The 23,132-nt window shown below is 42.0% G+C and overlaps 1 protein-coding gene across 2 annotated transcripts; it reads right to left on the reverse strand.

Moving 5' to 3' along the window:
* Window positions 1–14,279: 14,279 nt before the first annotated feature.
* pex2 (peroxisomal biogenesis factor 2) lies at window positions 14,280–23,049 on the reverse strand. 2 transcript variants are annotated; one of them, XM_022193709.2, is made up of 2 exons: window positions 22,945–23,049; window positions 14,280–15,923 (listed from the first exon to the last, which is right to left on the reverse strand). In XM_022193709.2, exons 1-2 carry the CDS (start codon window positions 22,946–22,948, stop codon window positions 14,938–14,940), a joined length of 990 nt encoding a protein of 329 aa, XP_022049401.2. In that variant the 5' UTR covers window positions 22,949–23,049; the 3' UTR covers window positions 14,280–14,937. The 2 variants fall into 2 exon arrangements, with proteins under 2 accessions (XP_022049401.2, XP_022049402.2); XM_022193710.2 differs by having other exon boundaries at window positions 14,280–15,920; window positions 22,945–23,028.
* Between the last annotated feature and the right edge of the window lie 83 nt (window positions 23,050–23,132).

Consider the following 23,132-nt stretch of genomic DNA (forward strand, 5'->3'; position numbering starts at 1 on the left):
TAAATCACAATCATGGATTAATAGATGGACAGCCACAGCAGAAAGCGACAAACATGTATTATTACCGAAAACTGGTAAGGTTGGTCCTCTTGGTGAATGGCAACTGAAGCGCAGCGTCCACGAGAAAAAGCATGAAACGTTTTTAGCTGAGATTTCCAGATAGAAAGATAGATAGTGCTTCGTGCCCCTGACTCTGTACAGCTTTTAAAATTCTATTAAGAAGCAAAATGGATGCCATTGTCAGACAAGAGGGTGACGTTTTAGATCTGAGGTCAACAGAAGCTGTCACATTAAAAACTGCACTTCAGGAACACCTCGACACAATATATCACACTCTGCCAGCAAGACGTGTCCAGCACCAGTGTCAGGGTCACGGAGAAAGCCGACATTCACAAGTTGTTAAGTCCACCTAATGAAATTTCACAAGGGCAGCAAAAATGAAGGGGAAGATGAGGATCTTTTCACTCTGAATCACTTTTGGCCTTTATTGTTTCGCTCCACACACTTCAGTGTGCGGTGAAACAGCCGCGACATGTAAAAGCCTCAAAAACAGCATTTTCTCCCCCCGTCTGACTTCACCCCTCGCCCTTGACGAATGTGCTCAGCTCACAGGGTGCAACTGTTCTGCTGAATGGCCCTTTCCTGTTGCTCAGCCTTAAAGCACAGGCGGTTGCTGAGTTAGCCCACCCCCCTTTCATATTATGGGATTGAATTGCGTTTGACCTTTGTGGAGAACAATGGCTGAAGGCCTTTCATTTTTCTGGCCTTCTCAGTGCCTAGAAGAAGGACCTCTTTACTCTGTGTTTTCACTGTGGTCTGCCAGTAATTCACAAACAGGAAGACAGTGTGATGCTGTGTGTGTGTGTGTGTGTGTGTGTGTTTGTGAGTGTATCCACAAGTGTATTATTGTTCACTCTTTATAAGCCAAACAAGATATAAACCCTTAAAACAGAATTTTGCTGTGACCGTATTTTGGGGGCCACCCAGCCGGACTACCTAACTGCACTGTCCTAGAATGAAAAGGCCTGCTGAATAGAGGAGTAGTTCATAGTAGTTTAGACGCAGCTTCGCTAAAGAGGCCACAGCAGTGAGCGGTCTTGCCCTGAATACACGATAAAAGGTTTACTGTAAATTCCAAATGGCGTTTTCTGCAACCCATACATCACTCATGACCATTAGGTTCCACCCTCACTGCACAGTGCACCCTTCTAGCCACAGCTTTCCAGATGATACAGTACAGAGGCTGCAGTGGAGGCAGATCTGGCTTTGAATAGCCTGCAGCCAATGGATTTTCTCTGGATAATACAATGTTTGGGACAGAGAGGCAGGGATTAGTCCAGACGGATACATCCACCACCCCCCACATGCCCAATCTAATTAGACTGGAATCAGTTTAAGATGAAAGCAAGCCCTAGCATCACCGCACTAAATACTGGAATTAGTATTCCCCGCATGGGAATTTAATGATGGAGACTGAAAATCCAATCACATTCACTCCCAGTTTAGCCCCTCATGCATTGGGCCTGGACAATGACGAAACGAAAGAACAACAACAATGATTTGTCTGTCAATAGATATTGACCAACATCACATCTGAGGCCACTTGCGTATTGGCATTACTATGTTGTCATCATTTAACGAGGATAAACAGCTTATAATCAGATATTTAGACAGTCTGTTTCTGATGTAAACCTTTGTGACATTCTGACTCTTGAAAGGATCATGAAGGGAAACGGCACGTTTTAGAACAAACCTATCCGCCGGCTCACGTTTCTGTCTATTTATTGTTTAATATGTTTATGTGTCATCTCTCTCATGCCAATCGATGGTGCATGTTCAAATACACACACGTTCTGTGTCTCTAGGTTGCCTTTTGGCCCTGAAAGAAAAAAAATTAACCTCCACTGTGGAAAAAGAGGGACTGCTTGTCCTCGCTCATTTGTTCCTCTAACGTAGAGCCCTGCATTTGCACAAAAAAAACCCTTTAACAGGAATTTGTGACGTTAGTTATTAATCAGCTCCTTACATCAAAGCCCTGATTGCTGCAGAGGAATTGAAACTGTCAAATTATTATCATGCAGACAGCATCAGATCCTTTTTAGCTCCGCTGAGTTTCTTTGAGCACAAGGTTTGCTGATAAAACAGAACGTACTTTGCTGCGCACACATATGAAACATTCTCATCGTCTCTTGACTTTATCTTGCCCTTATTATTATTATTTCCATACCTAAGTATATGCAGTCAAGGGAACTCTATTTTAAAACCACTAAAATGCGAGCCATATTTCAGCGTCAGGTTGGTGATTAACGGCACAGACTGGAAATAACTCCGGCACCTGGGTTCCATCCACCACACAATATCTCCTCCACCTGCGATTCATCCACCAAAGCGTTACACCTGAGAAATCAGGAAACCATTGTCCCCCGTGCACAAATACTCAACATGAAATCTTATTATTTATTGCTAGCTATTTTTCGGGGTATGCGCCAAAACAGAACCTGTTGTTTTTCTGGTAACAGGTGTAATGCAACTTTTCAACTCATCCAACAACTGATTCTGCAAAACTTTGCTATGTTTTACCCGCAGGAGGGAATTCAGTGTGATTTTTTTAGTAAATGAGGACATAAATATTGTTTGCACAGTTGGCTGCAACATCAGTGGGGAGGAGGGAATAGAAAAAGGCAACAAAAGGCACAATTCGTGTAATGACGCACTTTTTAACGTGCAAAATAAACATTAACAGCATTTCCTCAGGATTTAGCCAGGTGTCAACAGAAGCCACACACAAACTAACATATGAAAACGGCAATCTAATCTTTTTCTGGAGATATTTCTTTTGGCCTTCCTGCCTTTAGTGTTTACCACCGCAATACCTCATTTCTGAGGTACAAAAGGAAAGAAAGAAGGTGAGGAAAATGGAGGGGGCAGGAGTACACCTGCCTTATTATTGCATTGTGGATGAAGGATACAATCACTGCTGGCATTTCTACAAGACACACAGCCAACTAACACATATTTTAAAATGAAAAAGAAGGAGGGGGAGGTGTGAGAGGGAAAGGGAGGGATGCCCGGGAGAGAAGGAAAAAGAGACGAAGACAGACAGGCCAACAGGTTGACAGAGACTGAGTGTCAGGGACAGAGAAAGAGAAAGAAAGAAAAAAGAAAGAAAGTGGGTGATATAGACAGTGAAATGAGCAAATGATAGAAGTAAAGTGAGAGTGAGAGCGGGAGAGAAAGAAAAGGAGGGGCGACCTGAGAGAAATCAAACATGGGCTCAGTGCAGCTGAGGTACGTCGGCAAACGAGCATGTTATGGCAGCCCGCTGGGAGTTCCCCGGCAGATCGTGCTGTTTCCCAATCTGTTCTGAGGAGCGGCACAGCCCCACACGGGGACGTGTGAAGGCGTCAAGATGGGATTGCTTAAGACAGATGAAACAAGGTGTTTTTTGATGCCATCTCGAGCGGACAAAAGCCTGATTTCCTGTTTTGCCTGTGACACAAAGGGTGCTGTGTAGTTTGCTGAACAGTTCAAGGCTTTTTGTTGTCAGGGCTGTAAATAACTAAACACATGAGAGGTGAAGTTATGGAGGGAGGGCGGAGATCCACATGCCAGAAAGTGAAAAATATGTGACACATTTTCTTTTTTTGGCATTTATGATGCTTAACACCTGTAACAAACAAATGATATTACAGTCCTCTCATCAGTTCCGTGCACGGTTTCCGTCAGAGTGAAAACAACTCAAAATGTGAACCTTTTGGCACTCAGCTCTGCACAGCCACGGCTTTCTTTACATTCACTGGACCCCTGAAACAATACCGCGGTAACAGAGATCATCGTGTCAGGCTTTGTAATATTACTTTACATTTTAAAGGGCGCTGAGCTGCCAGGCTAAGGATTTTACAAGGCATGCCGAGTCGTTGGGGAAATAAGGGAGCAATGGAGGAGGGAATGAAGGAATTTTAGGGGGTGATGGGATATGTCTCACTTTTTGTTCACGCACACACACATATGCACTCTCAAACTGAAATCATACCGTGTGCAGTGGAAGAACAGGCGGTGAGGAAATGGAAGCTAAATATAAAGTGACACTATGCATTCCCCAGGTCATTCACAAGCCCGGCTCCAAATCACAACGCTCCACAGCTCGTTGTTCATCACACACACAAACCCTGAAGTCGCACAAAGAAAAATTTAAAACAGCCAAATAAGCATGCAGTTATTTATAGAAACACCGATGAACATATGAGGAGATGTGTTGACATCAAATTGGCTCAGATGCTGGGCATTATTAAGGTCCTCTTTGTATATCAACTCAGCATCCTGGCAGGAACATTTGTAACAAAAAGCTTTTTTAATGTTTAAATGAAAATTTTAATGAGAGCCTGTGTTGCTTTTCCTTTCCAGTCTTTAAGAGCCCTCTAAATCATTAAAACTTGCTCTTTCTTTGATTTCAAGGTCATTTGAAGAAATAAGGCAGCCTTAAGTGGCCCTCGGACCAAAAGTGGCCTATATGCCAAAGACCGCAAATGAATGTAGCCTAATGCTTTTTAATTTGCATTCATCTTTAAAAACACAGAAGAGCCATCTCCAAGTTATAATAGGCTGAGATGGCAGTTGGAGGCCCTCTAGTCATTAGTAGCAATGCAGCTCCTCTGAAATGAAGGCCTTTCTCATCTTATTTTAACTTAGGCCCATTACTACAAAGATGCATTAGCCTGTTGTCCATTCTTCATTTGCGTGCGTGCAATGCTTCTGCCCGGCTATGTCTGTGCGTGCACACATGCGTTCACATGTGTGCATAGATTCACGTCCTTCTCCTTCCTGTGAGCGAGAACACATGCAACACCGCCATTCAGCGAACACATGCGCGAAAACAAAAGACGCTAGAAGCAGGGACCTTAGGAGGAGACGACATGCATTGTTTGTTTAATCACGTGTTATGAGATGACTCTCTGTAATTATGTTGTCATCTGCCCGCTTCAACACGGCAAAACTGGGCCGCCCCAGCATGCCTTGCTCCCCGCTCATAATTCCACACTTCAAGCTTTAACGGTCAAAAGCGAGAAAATTTTGTTTTGTTTTTTTCTCTTCTCCTTCTGTCTTTCATCTTTATTTCTTTTTTTTAATTTTTATTATTATTATAACACCACTGTGTAGAGACTGAAACTGTGTGGTTTTTTTTGGAGCAGTCACATAAAGCCTATTTGACAGGCACTATGTGTCAGCTCCCAGTGCATATGAGTGTAAGGCAACAGATGAACGGTTTTTACGTACTATACTGAACTGATGAGACGGCAAATAACAGTGTGTCCTATAAAAACACAGCAAGACGGGTCTTTCTTATTTTGTATTATCCCCCCCATCCTTTCCTTTCAATTTTGCTTCATGTCTCCTCCTCTTCTCTGTTCCATTTCCTTGCTTCTCTTTCTCCTCTTTCTTTATCTCCCTCTATTCTCTGCGTCCTCCTCTCTTTCCCCCTTTTCCTCTCTCTCTCTCTCTCTCTCTCTCTCTCTCTCTCCCTCTCTCTCCGCAACGATAGGTGGTGTGAGTCTGAAGAAAAAACTGAACATCTCCAGTGAAATTGGTTTTCTGTGGGGAAACTGATGGATCACTCTGTTCCTGACGGGAGTATAGGGGATTGTTTATGCCATACGGACAAATACATGTATACACACACACACACACACACACACACACACACACACACACACACACACACACACACACACACACACACACATGTGCATGCTCATATGCAGGGGTGAGAGGACAAGGGGCTTGTTTATGCTGAAGCAGAATGAATTTTTATGAGCTGTAGATTGCTGTTTATGGGGAAATACACTTTTAAGCTGCAAGAGATGTAATCTAGATTGTAGCATGACCAACAATGAATTATGGTTTTGGAGGCAACAGCTGCAGCAGCCTTCCTCCTCACCCTCCATTTTCTCAGCGCGCACATACAAACGCACTCAAACGCACAGATTAGCAGCAGAAATGTTACTGCTTTTAGAAACAAACGGCTTCATATGCCCAGTAGATCGGGCACATTTGAATACACACAGAGAGATCCCGAGCATCCAGCTGCACACTAGAGGTTGGTGGTGACATGCAGCTGATTTGCAATTGTGATTTTTTTTTTCTTTTTATGACACTGACATGGCCAAAGTATATATAAAACACAAAACAACAAAAAGAAAGTTGAATAAAATTGGAGTTTCTCAGTGCCACAATGTCCTTGTGTTAACCTATTTTCAAAATGCACTGTACAAGAAGTTAAACAAAGGCTGCATTCCCATTTTCAGCCCGAACAGTGTTGTTACCATCATTTCTTTAATACCAGCAACCTCTATTACAAGAAATGAGAAATTATTCCATTACAAGCCATCTCTCCCCTTCTCTTCCTCCACAAACACTTTCATGTAGTACTAGATACACACTGTGTGACTGATGGAACAGAAGCTCGCTTGTATTGTTATTCCAGAATCAGATGTAGAATTGGCCAAACATGCGCACAGAAAGTTTAAATTTCACACCGCAGAGCTTTCACTGCATGCCTTCTTGGATTCTACACAAATGCACACTGGGTACACGAGACTCATTTCGGAACATTTACAAGACACGACCTCACTTTTACCGTTATATCCCGGCTTTTTCTGCTGACCCCTTCAAAGCTTTACGCTTCCCAAACTACATCAAACTACAGACTGACATGTGCCATAAATGCATTTAATGATATGTATAAGGCTAATATCAAACGTGCAAACAAGTGACAAAGCTTTAATAAAGGAAATAAACAGAGACCAGTACTAGTTATTTAATAAAGATTGTTCTGTTATTTAATATATTTTTTCGGATGTGATCATACTCTATGAAATATTGACTGAGACCACAAAACTGTGTTGTTGCTCATGAACAAATGTGACACTTCTTTTTGGTGCAGGCGTCATCAAAGGGATCCTTCATTTCACCTGGCATATAATGACTGAACAAAGGTTGAATAAAAACCACAATGACAAAAATTAGTAATGCCAACCAGACAACTTCTTTTGCAGTCAGCTCATATAAATGTGTGCTGAGAAGAAGGAAAAAAAAAAGGTTTTTATTCAGAGATTAAATTCATTCCCTGTGTCTTTTTTTTTTTTGTCCCTAGTTTTTATCAGCACTCATGCAATAACTCGAGCGGAGAGATGGAGCAAATGTATTCCACCCATATGTATGAATGAATGAATGAATATGATTACCAAGTCTTGGACCCTCTCAAGGACAAAGTGTTGCGTTCCATTTGTGTGTGCTGTCAACCGCCTTTGTGTATGTGTGTATATTTGCGTTGTGTTGTAACGCATTTACCTTTGTCCATGGCTCAGTTTTGGTTGAATGGATATTGTTTTGAATTTGAATTTTGATATAACTGTGCCGGTTTTCTCATGTGCAATTAAAGGTTCACGTGTGTGTGTGTGTGTGTGTGTGAGGTTGTCCTCCAGCACTTCTTTTCGTGGCGTAATGACAATTCACTTCCTCCCACAGCGCACACACAAACCCATCTTCCCCTGCTTCCCGCGCTCACCTGTGACGTACCCAGGAAAGGCTGTCCTGTAATTGTGTCACTCTGTCTTCCTGTGGTGAGGTAGCTGGTGGCTTGCTGCCTACCAGCCTGCGACTCACCAGAATTACCAACTGAGGGGAAAGAGGGGTGAGGAGGGAGGGAGGGAGGGAGGGAGGGAGAGAGGAGGGGTGCCATTAAATGCAAAATCACCACTGCGGTGCAGTGCGGTGCCTTGCACCCTCACTTTTTCTCCAAGGCAGCCATCTTATGATGGAATGAGTATGTGTTTGATGGTGTGTGAATGTGTGTCCGTTTGACTCTGCGCATGTGATTGCACGCGCGCATGCATCTGTATGTCTGTGTGTTTGATAGAGTGTAGAGTTGAACTGCGGCGAGGAATGGTGAGATGGCGCGGGGTTGTGTGTGTGTGTGCATGTGTGAGGCAGGGGTGATAAATCAGACCTAGGTAAAGGCTTTTTAATGCAGCGGACCCCTCTCCCAGCCTCCATCTTCTGTCAGGGCTCAGTAAAAGATGAGAGCCCCCTGGGGAACAGCACTAGCCCGCAGCATAGCAGGGCTACACCGCAGGTCACACACACACACACACACACACACACACACACACACACACACACACACACACACAGGGCCAGACACATAGCCACTGACTGGGCCTTGTGAATGAGTGAATACATGAATAACTGAATCTACTGAATGCATGAATATATAAATAAAAACCTTCCACGGGAGCCACGTTTATTGATGAACAACCCCAAATAAATGTGTTTTTCAAATGATTTCCAAATGAATTCCTAAATGATTTATGGCCGGTGATATTGCATTTAGATCAGAGAAAATATTTTCGTAGAAAACAAATGAATATTTGGTTCATTTCTTTTTGTGCTCCTAAGGTCAAACAGAGTCTTTGTCGATGATGTTGGTTGAGTCTTGAAGCGGCCCCAAGTTTCAGGGGGCCGGATATGAAAAATATGTGGAATTTGCCAACATCTGACAATACTTAGTCGGCAATATATCTCCTGTCTGATAGAAAAATGTGTTCTGAATTGCAGATACGCTCTCTTTTCTGGCATACCTTTTTAATTTGACTTTGAGGGAAAACACGCTGGGCTCCTAGATAGACAAGGAGAGATATGACTGCTGAATGTTGTGTAGGCCTTTGTGGATGGGGCAGAGAGGACTCCAGCAGCTTGGCGCAGAAGACAAGCACAAACACTTGAGAACATAATACTTGACAACGAGCCCAGAGTGTCAGTTAGGGGCCCTACAGAGAGAAGTCTGGTGTGTTTGTGAAGAGGATGAAAACTGAGAATATGGAAATGCCAGACAGAGCGGGTTTTCAGTTAGAATTTCAGAAAATCTGGGGTTCAAATTTATGCAGTTTTTTCATTAGCTCAGCTGGTTATTAAACAATATAGCATTACTTTCCAGATGAGGACATTGTTCTTTGGCCAAAGTACAAAAATATTATAATTGGAGTTTTTTTTTTCTCATACAAATGTTTTTTCTAGGATTTAGCTGAAATTATATATAAATAAAATAAATAAAGAAATGGCACCACACAATAGCAAACAACCTGCCTCAAGTTGCATTTTGCATGTTATGCCGCACTATACTTGAACCTGCTTTAAAAATGTCAGTTATTGTGTGCATATATTTTGATTTAGTGAGTGTAACGTATAATAGAAATGCAAAATGTAGTCGAAATGTTGCTGTTAGAGCAATATTCTCACCAGGCCACCATACTCATGTTAAGTTAAAGCATCACACATCAAATGTCTCGGAGTGAGTATGACATCATCACTAAACCTCAACAGACAATTAGGGAATTACATCACTTTATACCATCTAGATAATAATTATTAGAAACACTACACCAGTGAAAAATAAGCAAACTACACAATACCACATCCAAAACCATCCACACTGGAGGTTTATACCTCGTGTAGTACGACAGAACGACCTAATAGTTGTTTTTTTTCCTCAGGTTGCTGCTCCGTGTTCACTCAAGAGTCTATCAGCTCTGACAATGTGCAGCTCCGCTCACAACTACGTGTTTGTGTGTTTAGAAGGTGCAGTTCAGTTTGTACTGTACTTTGTGCTGAGATGAGAAAGGCAACGCGCATGTTTGTGTGTTTATTATTCTTCCTTGTGCATGTGTGTCTCCGTGCATCTGTTGGACTGAGCAGGTTAATGCTGGTTGACACATGCGGTTCACTGATCTCCTGGAGGAGTCGAGACTCGCAGCAAAACCTTCACACACAGGTATCCATGGCAACCACAAAAATTATATTTCTTCCTTCGCCGGCAAGCTGGAGATTCCAAGATGCTGAAATGCACAAATACATTGTCATTACCTGGCTGCCTCATACTTAACAGGGTTAGGCCTTTGCTACATACTGTTCTCATTGTTCAGCGTCGCCTACACATGTAATTTTGAAATTCCTCTTGTTACCTTTACCCGACAGAAATGCCATACTATCTTTACATGCTCTTTGCCCATGCAAGGCCCCTTTCCTAAAATTCCATCCATTCATTGCTATTATTCTGTTTCTACATATTTTCTCTGCCCACTTGGCTCTGGGATGTGAAATATTAGACTTCATCATTGAACTGAAGTAATGCTAAACAGAATGGCATGACATTGTCAAATATTAATGACTCTTTACATGTGTTCCTGCTTGTATTGGTTGTTTGTGTGTATTGAGGGACTTGTAGTAGCAATGATTGACAGATGATAGGGGAAAAAACGCTGGTCGATTCCACTGTCTTCTTCTGTTGTTGCTAACAGTGTCTGGTTGATTGCACAATGATTAGAAGCTTTTTTTTTTCACTCAGTAGCAATATATATTTATGAATATAAAAGTGTACATCCACTCAATATATTGTTGTTGAAACAAAAAGAGGTGGAATTTTTGAAACTGTAAAAATCACGCCACATATTTAAACATCTTTGGACTACATTGTACCAGTAGGTGCGCTAATACTGGAGCCAAGCGCATGCCTGCTTTTTCATCTCTTTGAGGGGAAATAGGAATAAGCACATTGTGTCCTGCACCACATTCCTGAACAAGCAGAGGTTCAATCACATTTGCAGAAGTTATCAAAACTTTCAAAGAGCTCAGCTGGCGCCTTAAGCCACAGGAAATTCACTGGGACATCTGGAGGGATGTGTGCAGATTATTGCTCATTTAGTCTGTTCTAGACATCAGTAGGGAGAGGACTGAAATGGCGAAACACACGCACAGACTGCAAGATGCACACACACTCAGACGGGCTTGGCTTTGGCAGATGTTACCGCGGGCGCACACAACACACCTGAGTATAATCCTCCCATGATGCCCTCTGGCCGTTTGTCCTATCCCCTCGCTACTCCTGCCCCAGCTCCTCCAATCGGATGACAGGTCAGGTGGAGTTTGCTTACATCTCTTTAGTCCTGCATTAGAGTGAGAAGATGTGAAATCTAAAATACGTTGAAAAATCACATCGCTTGGTGTTTTTATTTGAGCCTCAGATAACTCTCTTGTTATTTTACAACCTTGGAAGTAAATGTTCAGTCAGAGCATATTTCTGGAAAAAGAAAAGAACATTGTGCTTCACAGGAAAAAGAAGTGGTTTTTGAATCAGACAGATCTGCAATATATGTAATAAAGCTGCTTTTTGAAAAGTGATTTAAATACAGAAGAAGCACAAGCTGATGAACAGAGCTAACTACCACAAAAATCTTTAAAAATTGATTTTTAATGGTGGACACATATAAATAAACATATATGTCGTATATCAAAGTATCTAATATTGAAGAATCCACCCACCACCTCTCTGCAGAATGTAGGCTATCAGCGTTATATTTGTTTCAGATGTGGTGGAGGAGGATATGGCTTTTTGAAGTTACACAGTAGCACAACCTTTATTGACATGCATCATAAGATATAAACCTTTTTCTTTGTGTTTTCTTGATCTTTCTGTTCTCTCTTCCAGGCGACACGCATTGGGGTGAACATATAGATCACATATATATCTGAAATTGTCCTGGGTCTTAAGAACACAAAAGAAAAGGCCAAATTCTATATATTCCCAAACTGTTGCCGCCCCATCTTTCTCTGTGTGTGAAATACAAGCAGACAAAACCTCAACACCATGATAAAAGCTCAGGAAATTACTTCCTTATTTTAGGTGTGATTGATTGTCCCCCTGACCTGTTAGACTGAAGAGGTGGTTAAGAAGAAGAGGCAGACTAAGATAATTGGGCCCGGTGGTATCCAAAGCCCGGCAGGTGTTGAAAGAACTCTCATAATACAGGTACCTGCAGCGGCTGCAGCCCTGAACTTCAGCACACTTAGGATTTCACTACCTTGGAGGAATTTTGCTGTTTTATGTTTGGCATGTCTTATATTGAATAGATGAAATATGAGATACTTGTAACTCCTATTGACGTATTGGACATGCCACAAGAAAAAAAATAAATACACAGGTGTCAAAACTCCTCTGAGGTGTCAACAAATAAATGGTGCATTTTTTGTTTCATCTTTTCTTGGCATGAAAATAATGTCATTCGCTCTTTGAAAGTGATGTCAGTTGTTGGAAATATCTCCCCAATACAAGAGGGATGTAATTCCCTTACCTGTTGAAAAGTAGGTAAAAGCTTACACCATCAGCACAAGGATGAGAGATGGAATTTTGTTGAAGTGAAAAAGCACAGGTGTTTTTACTCTTTAATTTCATTAGTCATTCATGGGGCTCTTGGAGTCCTTCTAGCCATTTCAAATGAAGAGGTAAAAGCCAGGCATAAGCTTAAATGATAACATTCTTTCTCAGAGAAAAATATGCATGTACTATCCTTATTATTATCTGCGAGCCAAGGGCTCTGTTCCAATTAAAGAATACCACAGATGGACCATTCAACAAGCATGCACACAAACGAACCTACAATAGGTACAGTAAAGTACCCAGTATTACAGAGCCAAGAGAAGAGCTTTTTACTTTAAAAACTATTTAATCAGGAAAATCAACGCCTCACATCAAAGAAATGGAGATGAGGGACAGGCGGATAAAGAGGCTCATCAAAGAAGGAGATCTTGTTAGGGATTCAACGCCCTAATTCCCTTTCTCTTAAAACCATCGTCAGAGGGGGCACAGGGCCAATTTGCTCCCTAAATGGCTGCGTGTGAATGTGCAGATTGCTTTGCATAGCCGCTGGGAATCTGGGCTTCTTCCTCTTTCTCTTCTCCACACGGAGCCTGTGAATTAGAAAAGATCCAAAGACAGATAGGCTTAACTGAGCCCTAGCTACCTTCCTTAAGTCCAGAGCCCTGTTCCAACTTCCAGCTAATTCAATCCATGGCCTAACTCAATTAATAGACTTTAATGCAATGTTTCTTCTTTATCTTCCCTCTTTCCTGGGGATTGGGGACTTCAATTAGAGTTGCCGAGTAATATCAGCAAAAAGGTTTGGATTGTAAGTCCGTCTGAATGTTAAGACAATGACATGTCCCGGTGGCATTAAGGTCGATCATATATGCATCCTTAATCTCAAACATCTCCTTAATCTCACTTTCTGGGACTTGCTTCACATTAATGTAATGTAGTGCATTAAATATTGACAACCAGTCTTTCCTGTCTCTGGCTTTATATGCATTAGTGTAGGATTCATTAGTCAAAATGTCCTTGATGTGAAAGAGGACCACCGTGTATCCACATGATGAGCCTTTTGTTTTTATATAATATCAAAGCAGTCTGTGATCTCGGATTGTAACCCCACCTTAAGGTATACATTTTCCTTTTAGTCCACCGAGAGCTACTTTAATGCTTCTATAGGTGCTTTAAAGAATACAATTCATTAATTTTGGCCTTGCATTACCACCAAGGACATACACGCTACAGACCTGCAGAAGTTCTAGGAGAAATAAAGATCACATTGGTCAGTAGCATAAATAATTTAATATCAGCTCTGCCAGCGCGCCCACCTAGTATTCTTCAGGGCATTCATGTACCTCATGAGGACAAATATTTCATGCTTTATCCTCCCTGGCCAACAGAAACATTAACCTCATCTGCCTGCAAATGTGTGCGCGTCCTTCTGAGCCGGTGGATCTGAGATCAGCTCCCCTGCAATAGGCTTTCTATCACGCCTGCAGTTCCGATTGATCGTCTCGGCAATCAGCAATTAAGCACTAGTGATCAGAGCGGGAGAGGGGAGGAAGGAGGGGGGGAGGTGAGAGGGAGAGGTGGGAGGAAGTCCTCCCCGCCCGACACTCCTCTCTTGTCAGCCCAGGAAAGGCTTCACTCAGCTGGGGTGAGTTTGGCCCGGGGCTGGGCTCACTGGTGGAGGTTAACTCCAGCATAAATAAGCATCTTTGGACTCATTACAGGGATTAGAGAGTAATTCGCCTGCGAGGAAGGAGACGACTGCCAGGGTTTTGGTACAGTTTACTACAGTCTTATAGGGGCGAGGGCCCTGGAGATTACAGAGGGAGAGAGATGGAAAGGCAGCAAAAGAGAGAAAGGCCAAGGGAAAAGAGAGGCTGGCTGTCAAGTGTGTATGTGTGTGTGAGTCAATCCAAGCCCCCGGCTGCCCCCTTGATCTTGAGCATGTTGGGGTGCTGTGAAAACGGATAATGGGAGTTAGAACGACCGGGCCTGTCTAGAGAGAAGTGTGCTGATTGTTATAACTTTCCCTCATCTCTCTCTCCTCCACTTAACTAAATAAACACCCAAGAGGTAGCACTCTATCAATTTTAATGATGTTGAAATACAATTTAGGCACAAAATACACAACAAATGCTAATTTGGCCATGATGAGAAGCATCAGAAATCCCTCCCATTATTTATTCAGCTGACTTTCTGCATTTTTCATCAGAACAAATATTCCCATTTCAACAAACACACACATACACACACACAGACATCCACACGCCAACACAGAGCCAATTTGGAGCAAAAATCAACACGCTCACTCATCAAATATATGCTCTCTCTGGTTCTCTGTAGTCTGTCCAGTGCGCCAAAGACAAATAGTTCTGTCCAAAGTCCAGCCAGAAAAACAGAAGGGGCAGAAGACTGTCAATATATGCGCACATACATTAAACATAGCAGCCTGATGTGTGTTCAGAAAAGACACAGACATCATAAAGATAAGCCTAGTCATGAACTCATACGTGACTCAATGTTTCAAAAAAAGATGAGCTGCTCAAAGAACTGGACTGTTAGACTCTGTCTGTTAAACTTCATGTTTTAATATAATTCTGTATTGTGACACATTTAAATATGTACTGGATTTTATCAAAAACAGTAAGCTGTAAGATACATTTACATTATGGCATTGGTGTTTTCACAGAAATTTCACAGTAACTTTATGACAGTTCCACCATAGAGGACCTTCACATGCCAATCATCTCCACTTCCATCTTGACCAGCTCAGGCTGTCCGGCTTCGGCACCACATTTAGGACAAGTCAGGTAAGCATCTGCGATACTGTGGCTTTTAATGCAGTAGTAGCAGAAAACATGCAGGCAGCCCACAGTATGAGGGATTGTTGGCCACTCTCCGCATATTCCACACTCTTTCCACACCCCTTTCCCTTCCCCTGTTCTTTTCCCATCAGCACTTTCTGCCCCAAACACAAGTGAAGACATCGTTGCCTTCAGTGTCCTTGTATTGATCAGTGGTAACAGGAAGATGAGGAACTCTGCAAAGCCGTGCCACAACAGTTCCCGGTTCATGTATTGGTAGGTTACATCTCGGACCACATTGGGCTTACTGAAAACTGCCTGAGCTCCTGTGATCCTTTCGGCTAGGACAGGATGTCGACCATTCCTCAGGAACACGAGGAAGTTGAGGAGACTTGTGAACTTGATGATACTAGAAACAAAAGTCAGGGCATTGCGGAGACCCTGCTGGAGCAAACCACCGTCTCTTTCAGTCGTAGGTCCTTGCGAGCTCAAACCTAAGAATGGCAGCAGCTTGTGGGAGCGCTCCTGGAGCCATTGGGGACCTACGGTGAGCACGGCCAGACCTAACTTCTGCCTGGGAGACAGAGGCCTGTAACGGGGAGACAAGGAAAATGTGCTGTGATAACGCAGGCTCAGTAAAGACTGGCCCACGGTGGCGCTGTCAGAATACAGCGTGAACCTCCACAGGAGCAGATGAAGCAGAGCCCTCAGTTCAGGCTCCAGGGGGGTGAGCATGCCCGGGCGGCAGTTGTGGAAGCACTGGGAGAACTGGTTCCACACCAGCTGCTCCAGGGCTGAGTCCAGCTCCAGGGCATCCAGCTGGCTGATGCGCAACACTGGTGTCTGCGGGTCGACATCGGGTTCCGGACCGAAACTTCCCACCGTCCGTTTTTGGTTGTCGCTTTTCAGACCTGCTGGAAAAATACAAACAACAAGGATATATACACATTAAATATGCCTTTTTAGGAACTCAGCTTGTTTTTTTACAGCCTGAACTGTATATATTTTTTGCCACTGTTTCTAGATATTATTAAACTGTATGCACCAAATTTACTGTTGACAGTAAACTCATTGTGCTAAACTGTACAACCATAGAAATGATTAGACACGTTTTAAATAACAAATAGGTGAGTAGAAAATGAACCCCAAAGAAGGCCCAAACCGCAAAAACAAGATCCATGTTGTTCAAGAAAAAGGATTTCCCTTAAAACTGCCAATAACTAATAAATGTCTCATGACTCTACATTATTGCGTATCTTATTAACATATAGGCAGCACTATATTTGATTTGTTTAAGTCATGAACAAAATACATACAGAGGCACTACTATGAAAATACAACTCGGTCGTTGGGAGGATTGAGGCCCTGGAGGTGCAGCCCATCCTGTTAGGAAGGTTATTTTTTCTTTATACATAGGAACGGAAATCACTTTTCACATGTAAAACCCGTCCTTAATGCAACCTTTGAGCTGCGCCATGCAGAGGAGCAGGGGGTCTTAGACTGCTTTCTCCAGTGTATAAACACACAATCCTACACACACACACACACACACACACACACACACACACACACACACACACACACACACACACACACACACACACACACACACACCTAGGAGGCGAAGCCCAGGGGCTCTTGGTGCCTGCTCCCTCTGGAGATAGGGGTGTGTGTACAAATCACATCACTAGGGATTAGGCTAACGGCACAGTCTCTGGTACACCATAAACATCTGCCAAATGTGGAACAATTTTCCTCCCCCTAGATTCGACTCCATATGGGAGCTCACCATTGTGACGTCTGGGCTATTTTGCGCTGCATACGTTTCCAAAGTGCTCACAGTTCTCCAGCTTTATCTGCCCTTTCCCCAAATGAAATGCTTAAGAAGTGGAGGACTAACTAACGCAGAGAGAGACAGAGCAGGAAGGCCACAGAGAGAGAGAGAGAGAGACAGTGAGGCCTTTTTTTGACAGTGGCTTTTGTGTCCCGCCGAACAGGATTTGTCACGAGGCTTTAAAAGAGATTTCAGCTGGGTAAATATGGCAGTTTTGACAGAAAGAGAGAGAAATGATGGTCACTTTAGACGTTTCTCGAGGAGGTAAAAAAATAAAAAATAAATAAATAAAAATTTAACATGCACTGGCAATGCTTGGGTTTATTGTGGTGCACAGGACCATCTGTGTATTCAAGATGTTTCAATAGAGCCAGGATACACCATCCAACTAAGTTAGAATTAGCAAATGAATGAAAAAAGAGTGAATTCACGCTGAAGTAAGCAGGTATGACAAATTCATTGAGCTGCATTTGAAATGCTGCCATGTTTAGTGACTAGAACCTCGCCTGCGACGGGAGCAGAGTTTGGATTAAAAAAGAAAAAAGAGAGGTAGTCTGAATGTGTATGCTAACCAATAAACAGGCTCTATTTGTTTAGCTTAATCTGAAAGTTTTTCCTTGATGGGAGAAAATGTGCAGATTATGTCCCTGTGAGTGTGTGTGTGTGTGACTCTGTATGTATGTCAAGGATAGCCTTGATCTATGCAGAGCTCTAATACAGCGCACAGCTAATCTATCAGTCCACAGTTACACACACAGACGTGCACACACACCGCCAGGTGGTGGAAATCCCTGTCACAGCAGCAGCCCTCTCGGGAGAGTAAACCCGGCCGGGTCCAATAGTCTTTTCAAAGCCTTTTATCGAGCAGTTTACAAGTTATGAATGAATATGTTTTATTTGGGGAAACACGGTATTGACAACCACCTATCAATAGTAATGTGACTATTGTCAAGGGTCTGTCAATATTAATGTAATTATGATGTAGAGGGATCAGAGAGATGCTGGAGTCGGGGGCCAAGTAACATCTCCTGCCCACTGCCATATCAATAGCTGGGATTGCTATTGACAGCTTCCCTTCAGACTTGCAGCACTTGCCAAATATATAACAAGCAGACACTTCAGTCAATGCCGGGCTGCCTATAAAAATTAAGCATTTGAATTTACAGGGCTTTTACTGTGGACAGCTGGAAATCCATGTTCCTTATGTAATAGTCAAAAGTCACAGTCAATGCCAGTGTTTACAGAGTAATGACACGGTGTGTGTTGGAGGAAGGACAGACAGTGGAGCATTTGCACACAAAAAGTATACAGAGATACAGGCAGAGAGACTCTTTCTCTGATGTATTCACACACATTCGCGCAGCTGATGTGAAATATTGACTTGATAATTCTCTTGTGGGTCAGCCAACCAACCGACCGAGAGACAAAATGCCCTCTTTTGAAGAGTTGGTGGCTGACAACCAACAGAGTCAGAAGGCATGTTAGAAGAGTTCAGTGAAAATGAACAGAAAAATCACCTGAAAATTCTGAGGTCTTGCTGATCTATCAGAGCAGTATAAAATACTTTAAAAACATATTCCTGGGAATGTTAAAGGGTATTTTGATTCAGGTCAGATGAGAGTTTTTCTCTCCCCTTGTTCCCTTAGCTTGTGCATCTTGTTCAGACAAAGATAGCACACTGACTCAAGGCTGACTGCAATAGCTTACAGACAACAACAACAACAATATCCAATCTAACAGGGAACACACTGCAACATCGCTTCAAGGCAAAAGGGGCCATGACCAGTGTGAGGAAGGAGAGACGAGGCAACAAAAGCATACAGAGCATAAGTCTGAAGCCTGGAAGCTGCACTAGGTCCTCTGAAAATTAGACAACAGGCTGTAATGACAGCTACCAAACAGAAAGATGGAAAGACAAAGAGACGGACCAAGAAAACAGACACGTCAGACAACGCGTCATAAAACCGCAGCTGCTCGCGCCAAGCCGCTGTCTAGTGATACAGTGGAGGAAAAATCTGGGTAAAAAGATGGCTAAGGAGAAAAAATGAGGGCGGGTAAAACAGTTAAGCTCAAACCTCTCCCTAGGAGCTGACCTTGAGACTGACGGTCACAATAAGGGAGGAGGGAACATTCCTGAAGCATACACAGCTCAGCCACACTGAGGTGCGGGCATCCAGGGAATAGCCTATAGACAGAGGAAGGCTATGCTTTCTTTCTGACCTTGGTTTTGGTGTCTAGGGAGGGGGTGATGGTGTTTAGGGCAGGGGACTAAAGACTGGGGGATGCTGGGAAGACCGAGTGTCTCCGGGGGACTGGATTTTGCTTTTTCTGCAGCGGAGGTGCTGTGAAGCCGCTCACAAGGCTATCACTGCATGCCAGTTGGAACCAGTGCGGCCAAAAGTCTCGATTTACCTCCTCATGTAGTGTAGCGCTCAAATTCCTCAGCACTTAGCTATGGTTGTTAGCATAATGTATTTGCTGAAATAATGCATAAATGTTCACTTGGCTTTCTGTGATACTTGTAGCGAGAAATAGGCTACGCATTGGCAAAGCACGCTGGATTACAACTTTACATTTTCTTCTCTCACTCATGTAAATTAATTTGTGTAAAAGCTCTGGTGGATAAAACCTATTTCTCTGAGCACTCTAGCCTTGTTTTTTTCTCGTTCCCGCTCCCTCACTTTATTGCCCTTCTTTCGCCAGGAACGAGTGCGGGCCTATTAGCCAAGGCTTGCTAATGTCCTCACTATGAAAACGGATGAGAATGTCAGATTTAGAACTTTTAAGAGAGTGATGTCATACAGCAGACCACAGGCATTACGGGGACACTAAGATTACCCAGGCGGTAACCAGACTAATTGTTATGAGTCTGTTTCATGAAAAATGAATGTGTGCAGATGCACAGAGGGGTCTTCAGGCTGTGTGTGTATGTGTGTGCATCACACACTAATGCTTTATCAAGGCTCTCCTCTTTCTCTAATCACCCAAGACTCCTCCGAGCCATGGGGTGAGAGCCAAGTTAATGCCTGAACACAAAAAAAAATACACATCAGTTAGAACAGCACATCTGACACACAAAAATGTGCTCCGCTTAATCTGGTTTGCTCAGAAGGTGAATTATTTAAAAGAATTAATTGATTTCATGAGTACGAAGGTTGAGTATGCTAAGGCTGTATGAGTAATAAGTACAAGGGTTTGCAGAAAACAACTTAAAAAGTCATGAAACATTTAAAGGGCAGAGAGGCACAATGAATGTGGAGGGAAAAGCAGAGCGGCTAATAAGTGAGAGAACTAAAGTTGTGTCTTTCTTAGGAGTCAATGAGAGAGCAACTCATGCAAATAAAATACGTTATCCTGAGGAATATTTGATCAGCATATTTCTTAACCTCTCTTTATCCATGAAAAATGTAGGGATAATAAAAGAGAAAGCATAGTGTCTATTTTTTGAATCTGTGCAACAACTAAAATATGTGTGGGTGCAGAAAATGCGAAACTGAGGGGAAGCTGCTCTTCGTCTCTTGCAAATCTATGAGAATGTGAAGGCTACTGCAGGATGAGCGATTAAAGAGTTTCCTGGTCAAACTCACAGCACAAAAGTGACTTTTAGATGTTCTACATTCATCTGAAATGGGAAGCTTAATCCTTTGATTTCCTTCAAAGTCAGAAATAATGTGTTTGGCAATATTCACATTATATACAGTGCACTCTATATGTGCAAAGAAATGTGAAAATATGATAAATGTGATGTATTAATCACAATTAACTTAGTGTGCTGGGTATTTGACAAATATGCTACATTTTCCATGTAAAAACAATCACTAGTTGTGTGTATGGCAGTTTTTTGTTTATGCAGATCACTAGATTGTAGTGTAAAACTGAATGTTATACAGTAAAATGCCTAATTTGTTGATTACAGCTACTGACAATTTTTTCCGTATTACTTTATATTAAATACTTTTTTCATTTGTCCACCCTTTTTCTTCAAGAAATAGTATGCAAAATTGAAAAAAAAAGTCTTTGTAAAACTGTAGAACAAATTATTTTGGGTGGGATTCTTTCCTTATATGATTGCAGAAAACCCCACCGCTTTTACCACTTGCCTTTAGGTCTGACCAGTACTGGAGAAAAAAGGAAATATAATTCAAGTATATATAGTATAATCAAGTGTGTGTGTGTATATATATATATATATATATATATATATATATATATATATATATATATATATATATATACATATACATATATACACTACCATTTCAAAGTTTGGGGTCACCCAGACAATTTCATGTTTTCCATGAAAACTCACACTTTTATTCATGTCCTAACATAATTGCACAAAGTTTTCTAATCATCAATTAGCCTTTCAACACCATTAGCTAACACAACGTAGCATTAGAACACAGGAGTGATGGTTGCTGGAAATGTTCCTCTGTACACTTATGTTAGATATTCCAATAAAAATCAGCTGTTTCCAGCTAGAATAGTCATTTACCACATTAACTAGACTGCATTTCTGACTGATTTAATGAGTCACAAATAAGGATAATTCTAAGTGACTCCAAACTTTTGAATGGCAGTATGTGTGTGTGTATCAATATTTACACTGGCAAGATTTTGTAGACTGTTTGGAAAACAAAAAAATATTTTAAAACATGATGAAAAAACTGTAATTTGTAACCTTTTCGTGTGGTGTGGTACTGATGGCAAATGCTTCTGATATTGATAGAGGCAATAACTGCAAAACCCTTCAGGCAGACTATCTGTTTCTTGTCAACAACATAATATTTGTAGCCAAAACACTTCCATGCAGCCGACGCTGCATTTCTTTATGCAACCAAATCTTCCTTTTCAGTGCTTCGTTCCTATGCCTCACTCATTTTGCTGTGCACGTGTGGAACCTGCATGTCGACACTCTCTGCCTTGTAAACAAACAAAAACCGAGTGAATCCAAAAACACTTAAACCAGAACAAGTTATGTTCAATCGGACAGAATTACCTTCCAGATTTGTCATGGAAAGTGAGAACTCAAAGTCTAACTGTGCAAGTTTTCTTTTTGCATCAGGTTTCAAAAACGTTGTAGCCTGATGTGTTCCAGTTAATTTGCATGATGTCACTTTCTACTTCCTGCATTGTGACTACTTCTTATGCGTACATCTAATGTTGATTCTGTAAGGATATATATTTTGCAGCCCTATTTGCTTTCATCTGGAAACTATGTAAAATAACCTCATGACCCCACAGATTGATATCACAAGCCAATTTAACTTCTGCGAATCCCTTAAAAACAAACTCATCAAACTAAGTATTTAGTTCCAGAGGCATGCGCGCAATACTTCAATCTCATGCAATCAGCGGCTGCACATTCTCCTTATAATGGCATTGTCTACTTAATTTTTTAGCTCATGCCCATCAGTCTTTAACAACAACAAAACCCAAATCTGCTCCATTTTGATAATAAGGCAAGAGCATTATGTGATAATCACAGTGGGGATTAGGTTTTGGCAGAATGTGTGAGAGCAGTACAGTCAACGCCACTGGAAAAGAGAGATATAACCAAGAGACAGATAAGAGCAGAGGAGTGATGATATGGATGAGAGAAATGAAGTAAGTAGTCTCCTGAAAATCAATAAGATCAACTTTGCCTTGAATCTCAATGTGGAAGGTTTTGATCTCTGGCACTGATTATTTGGGGGAATAATGGACTTCTATGCGGAGCTGCAGAACATACTCTTGAAGGGGCACACAGCCGCAAGGTTGCAGTCCAAAGTTTTACTTGATGTACACATGGACAATACTCATAATGAATACTAATTCACATTCGCCGATCGTTTGAACCGTATGCAGTATGCATTATATGCCTCGACAGACATCAATACTTGATTTGATGGTAAATGCAAACATGCAGCAAAAGGGTTAAGAGACAGAAAACACACTGATCCCAGACAGCAAAAAGGAGGTAATAACGTTAAAACGTGAGCCTTTATGCTGTCCAAACAAAGCAGTCAAGCCGCTTCTAGGCTTCCTGTGGAAATATCGAGTCGTGGGAGAAAGTAATGCTGACTTATGTTTTCTAAAAAACGCAATGAATATATATTTACCCATCTGTTTCCAGCTGAAAAGCGAACTCAACGTACACCAGACCTTCCTGATACGACGAAAACAAACCGTATTTCCGGGTTGTTCCGCTACAGCCCGCCTCTCGAAGTGAACTCACCAATGGCGTACAAGAACGTCACGATTAGGAAGCCTGTGACCAAATTTAGCCAATCAAATCACGCAGCGCCAA

The sequence above is a fragment of the Acanthochromis polyacanthus genome, chromosome 20 (assembly GCF_021347895.1).
Source record: "Acanthochromis polyacanthus isolate Apoly-LR-REF ecotype Palm Island chromosome 20, KAUST_Apoly_ChrSc, whole genome shotgun sequence".
In the NCBI taxonomy this organism is placed as follows: domain Eukaryota; kingdom Metazoa; phylum Chordata; class Actinopteri; family Pomacentridae; genus Acanthochromis; species Acanthochromis polyacanthus.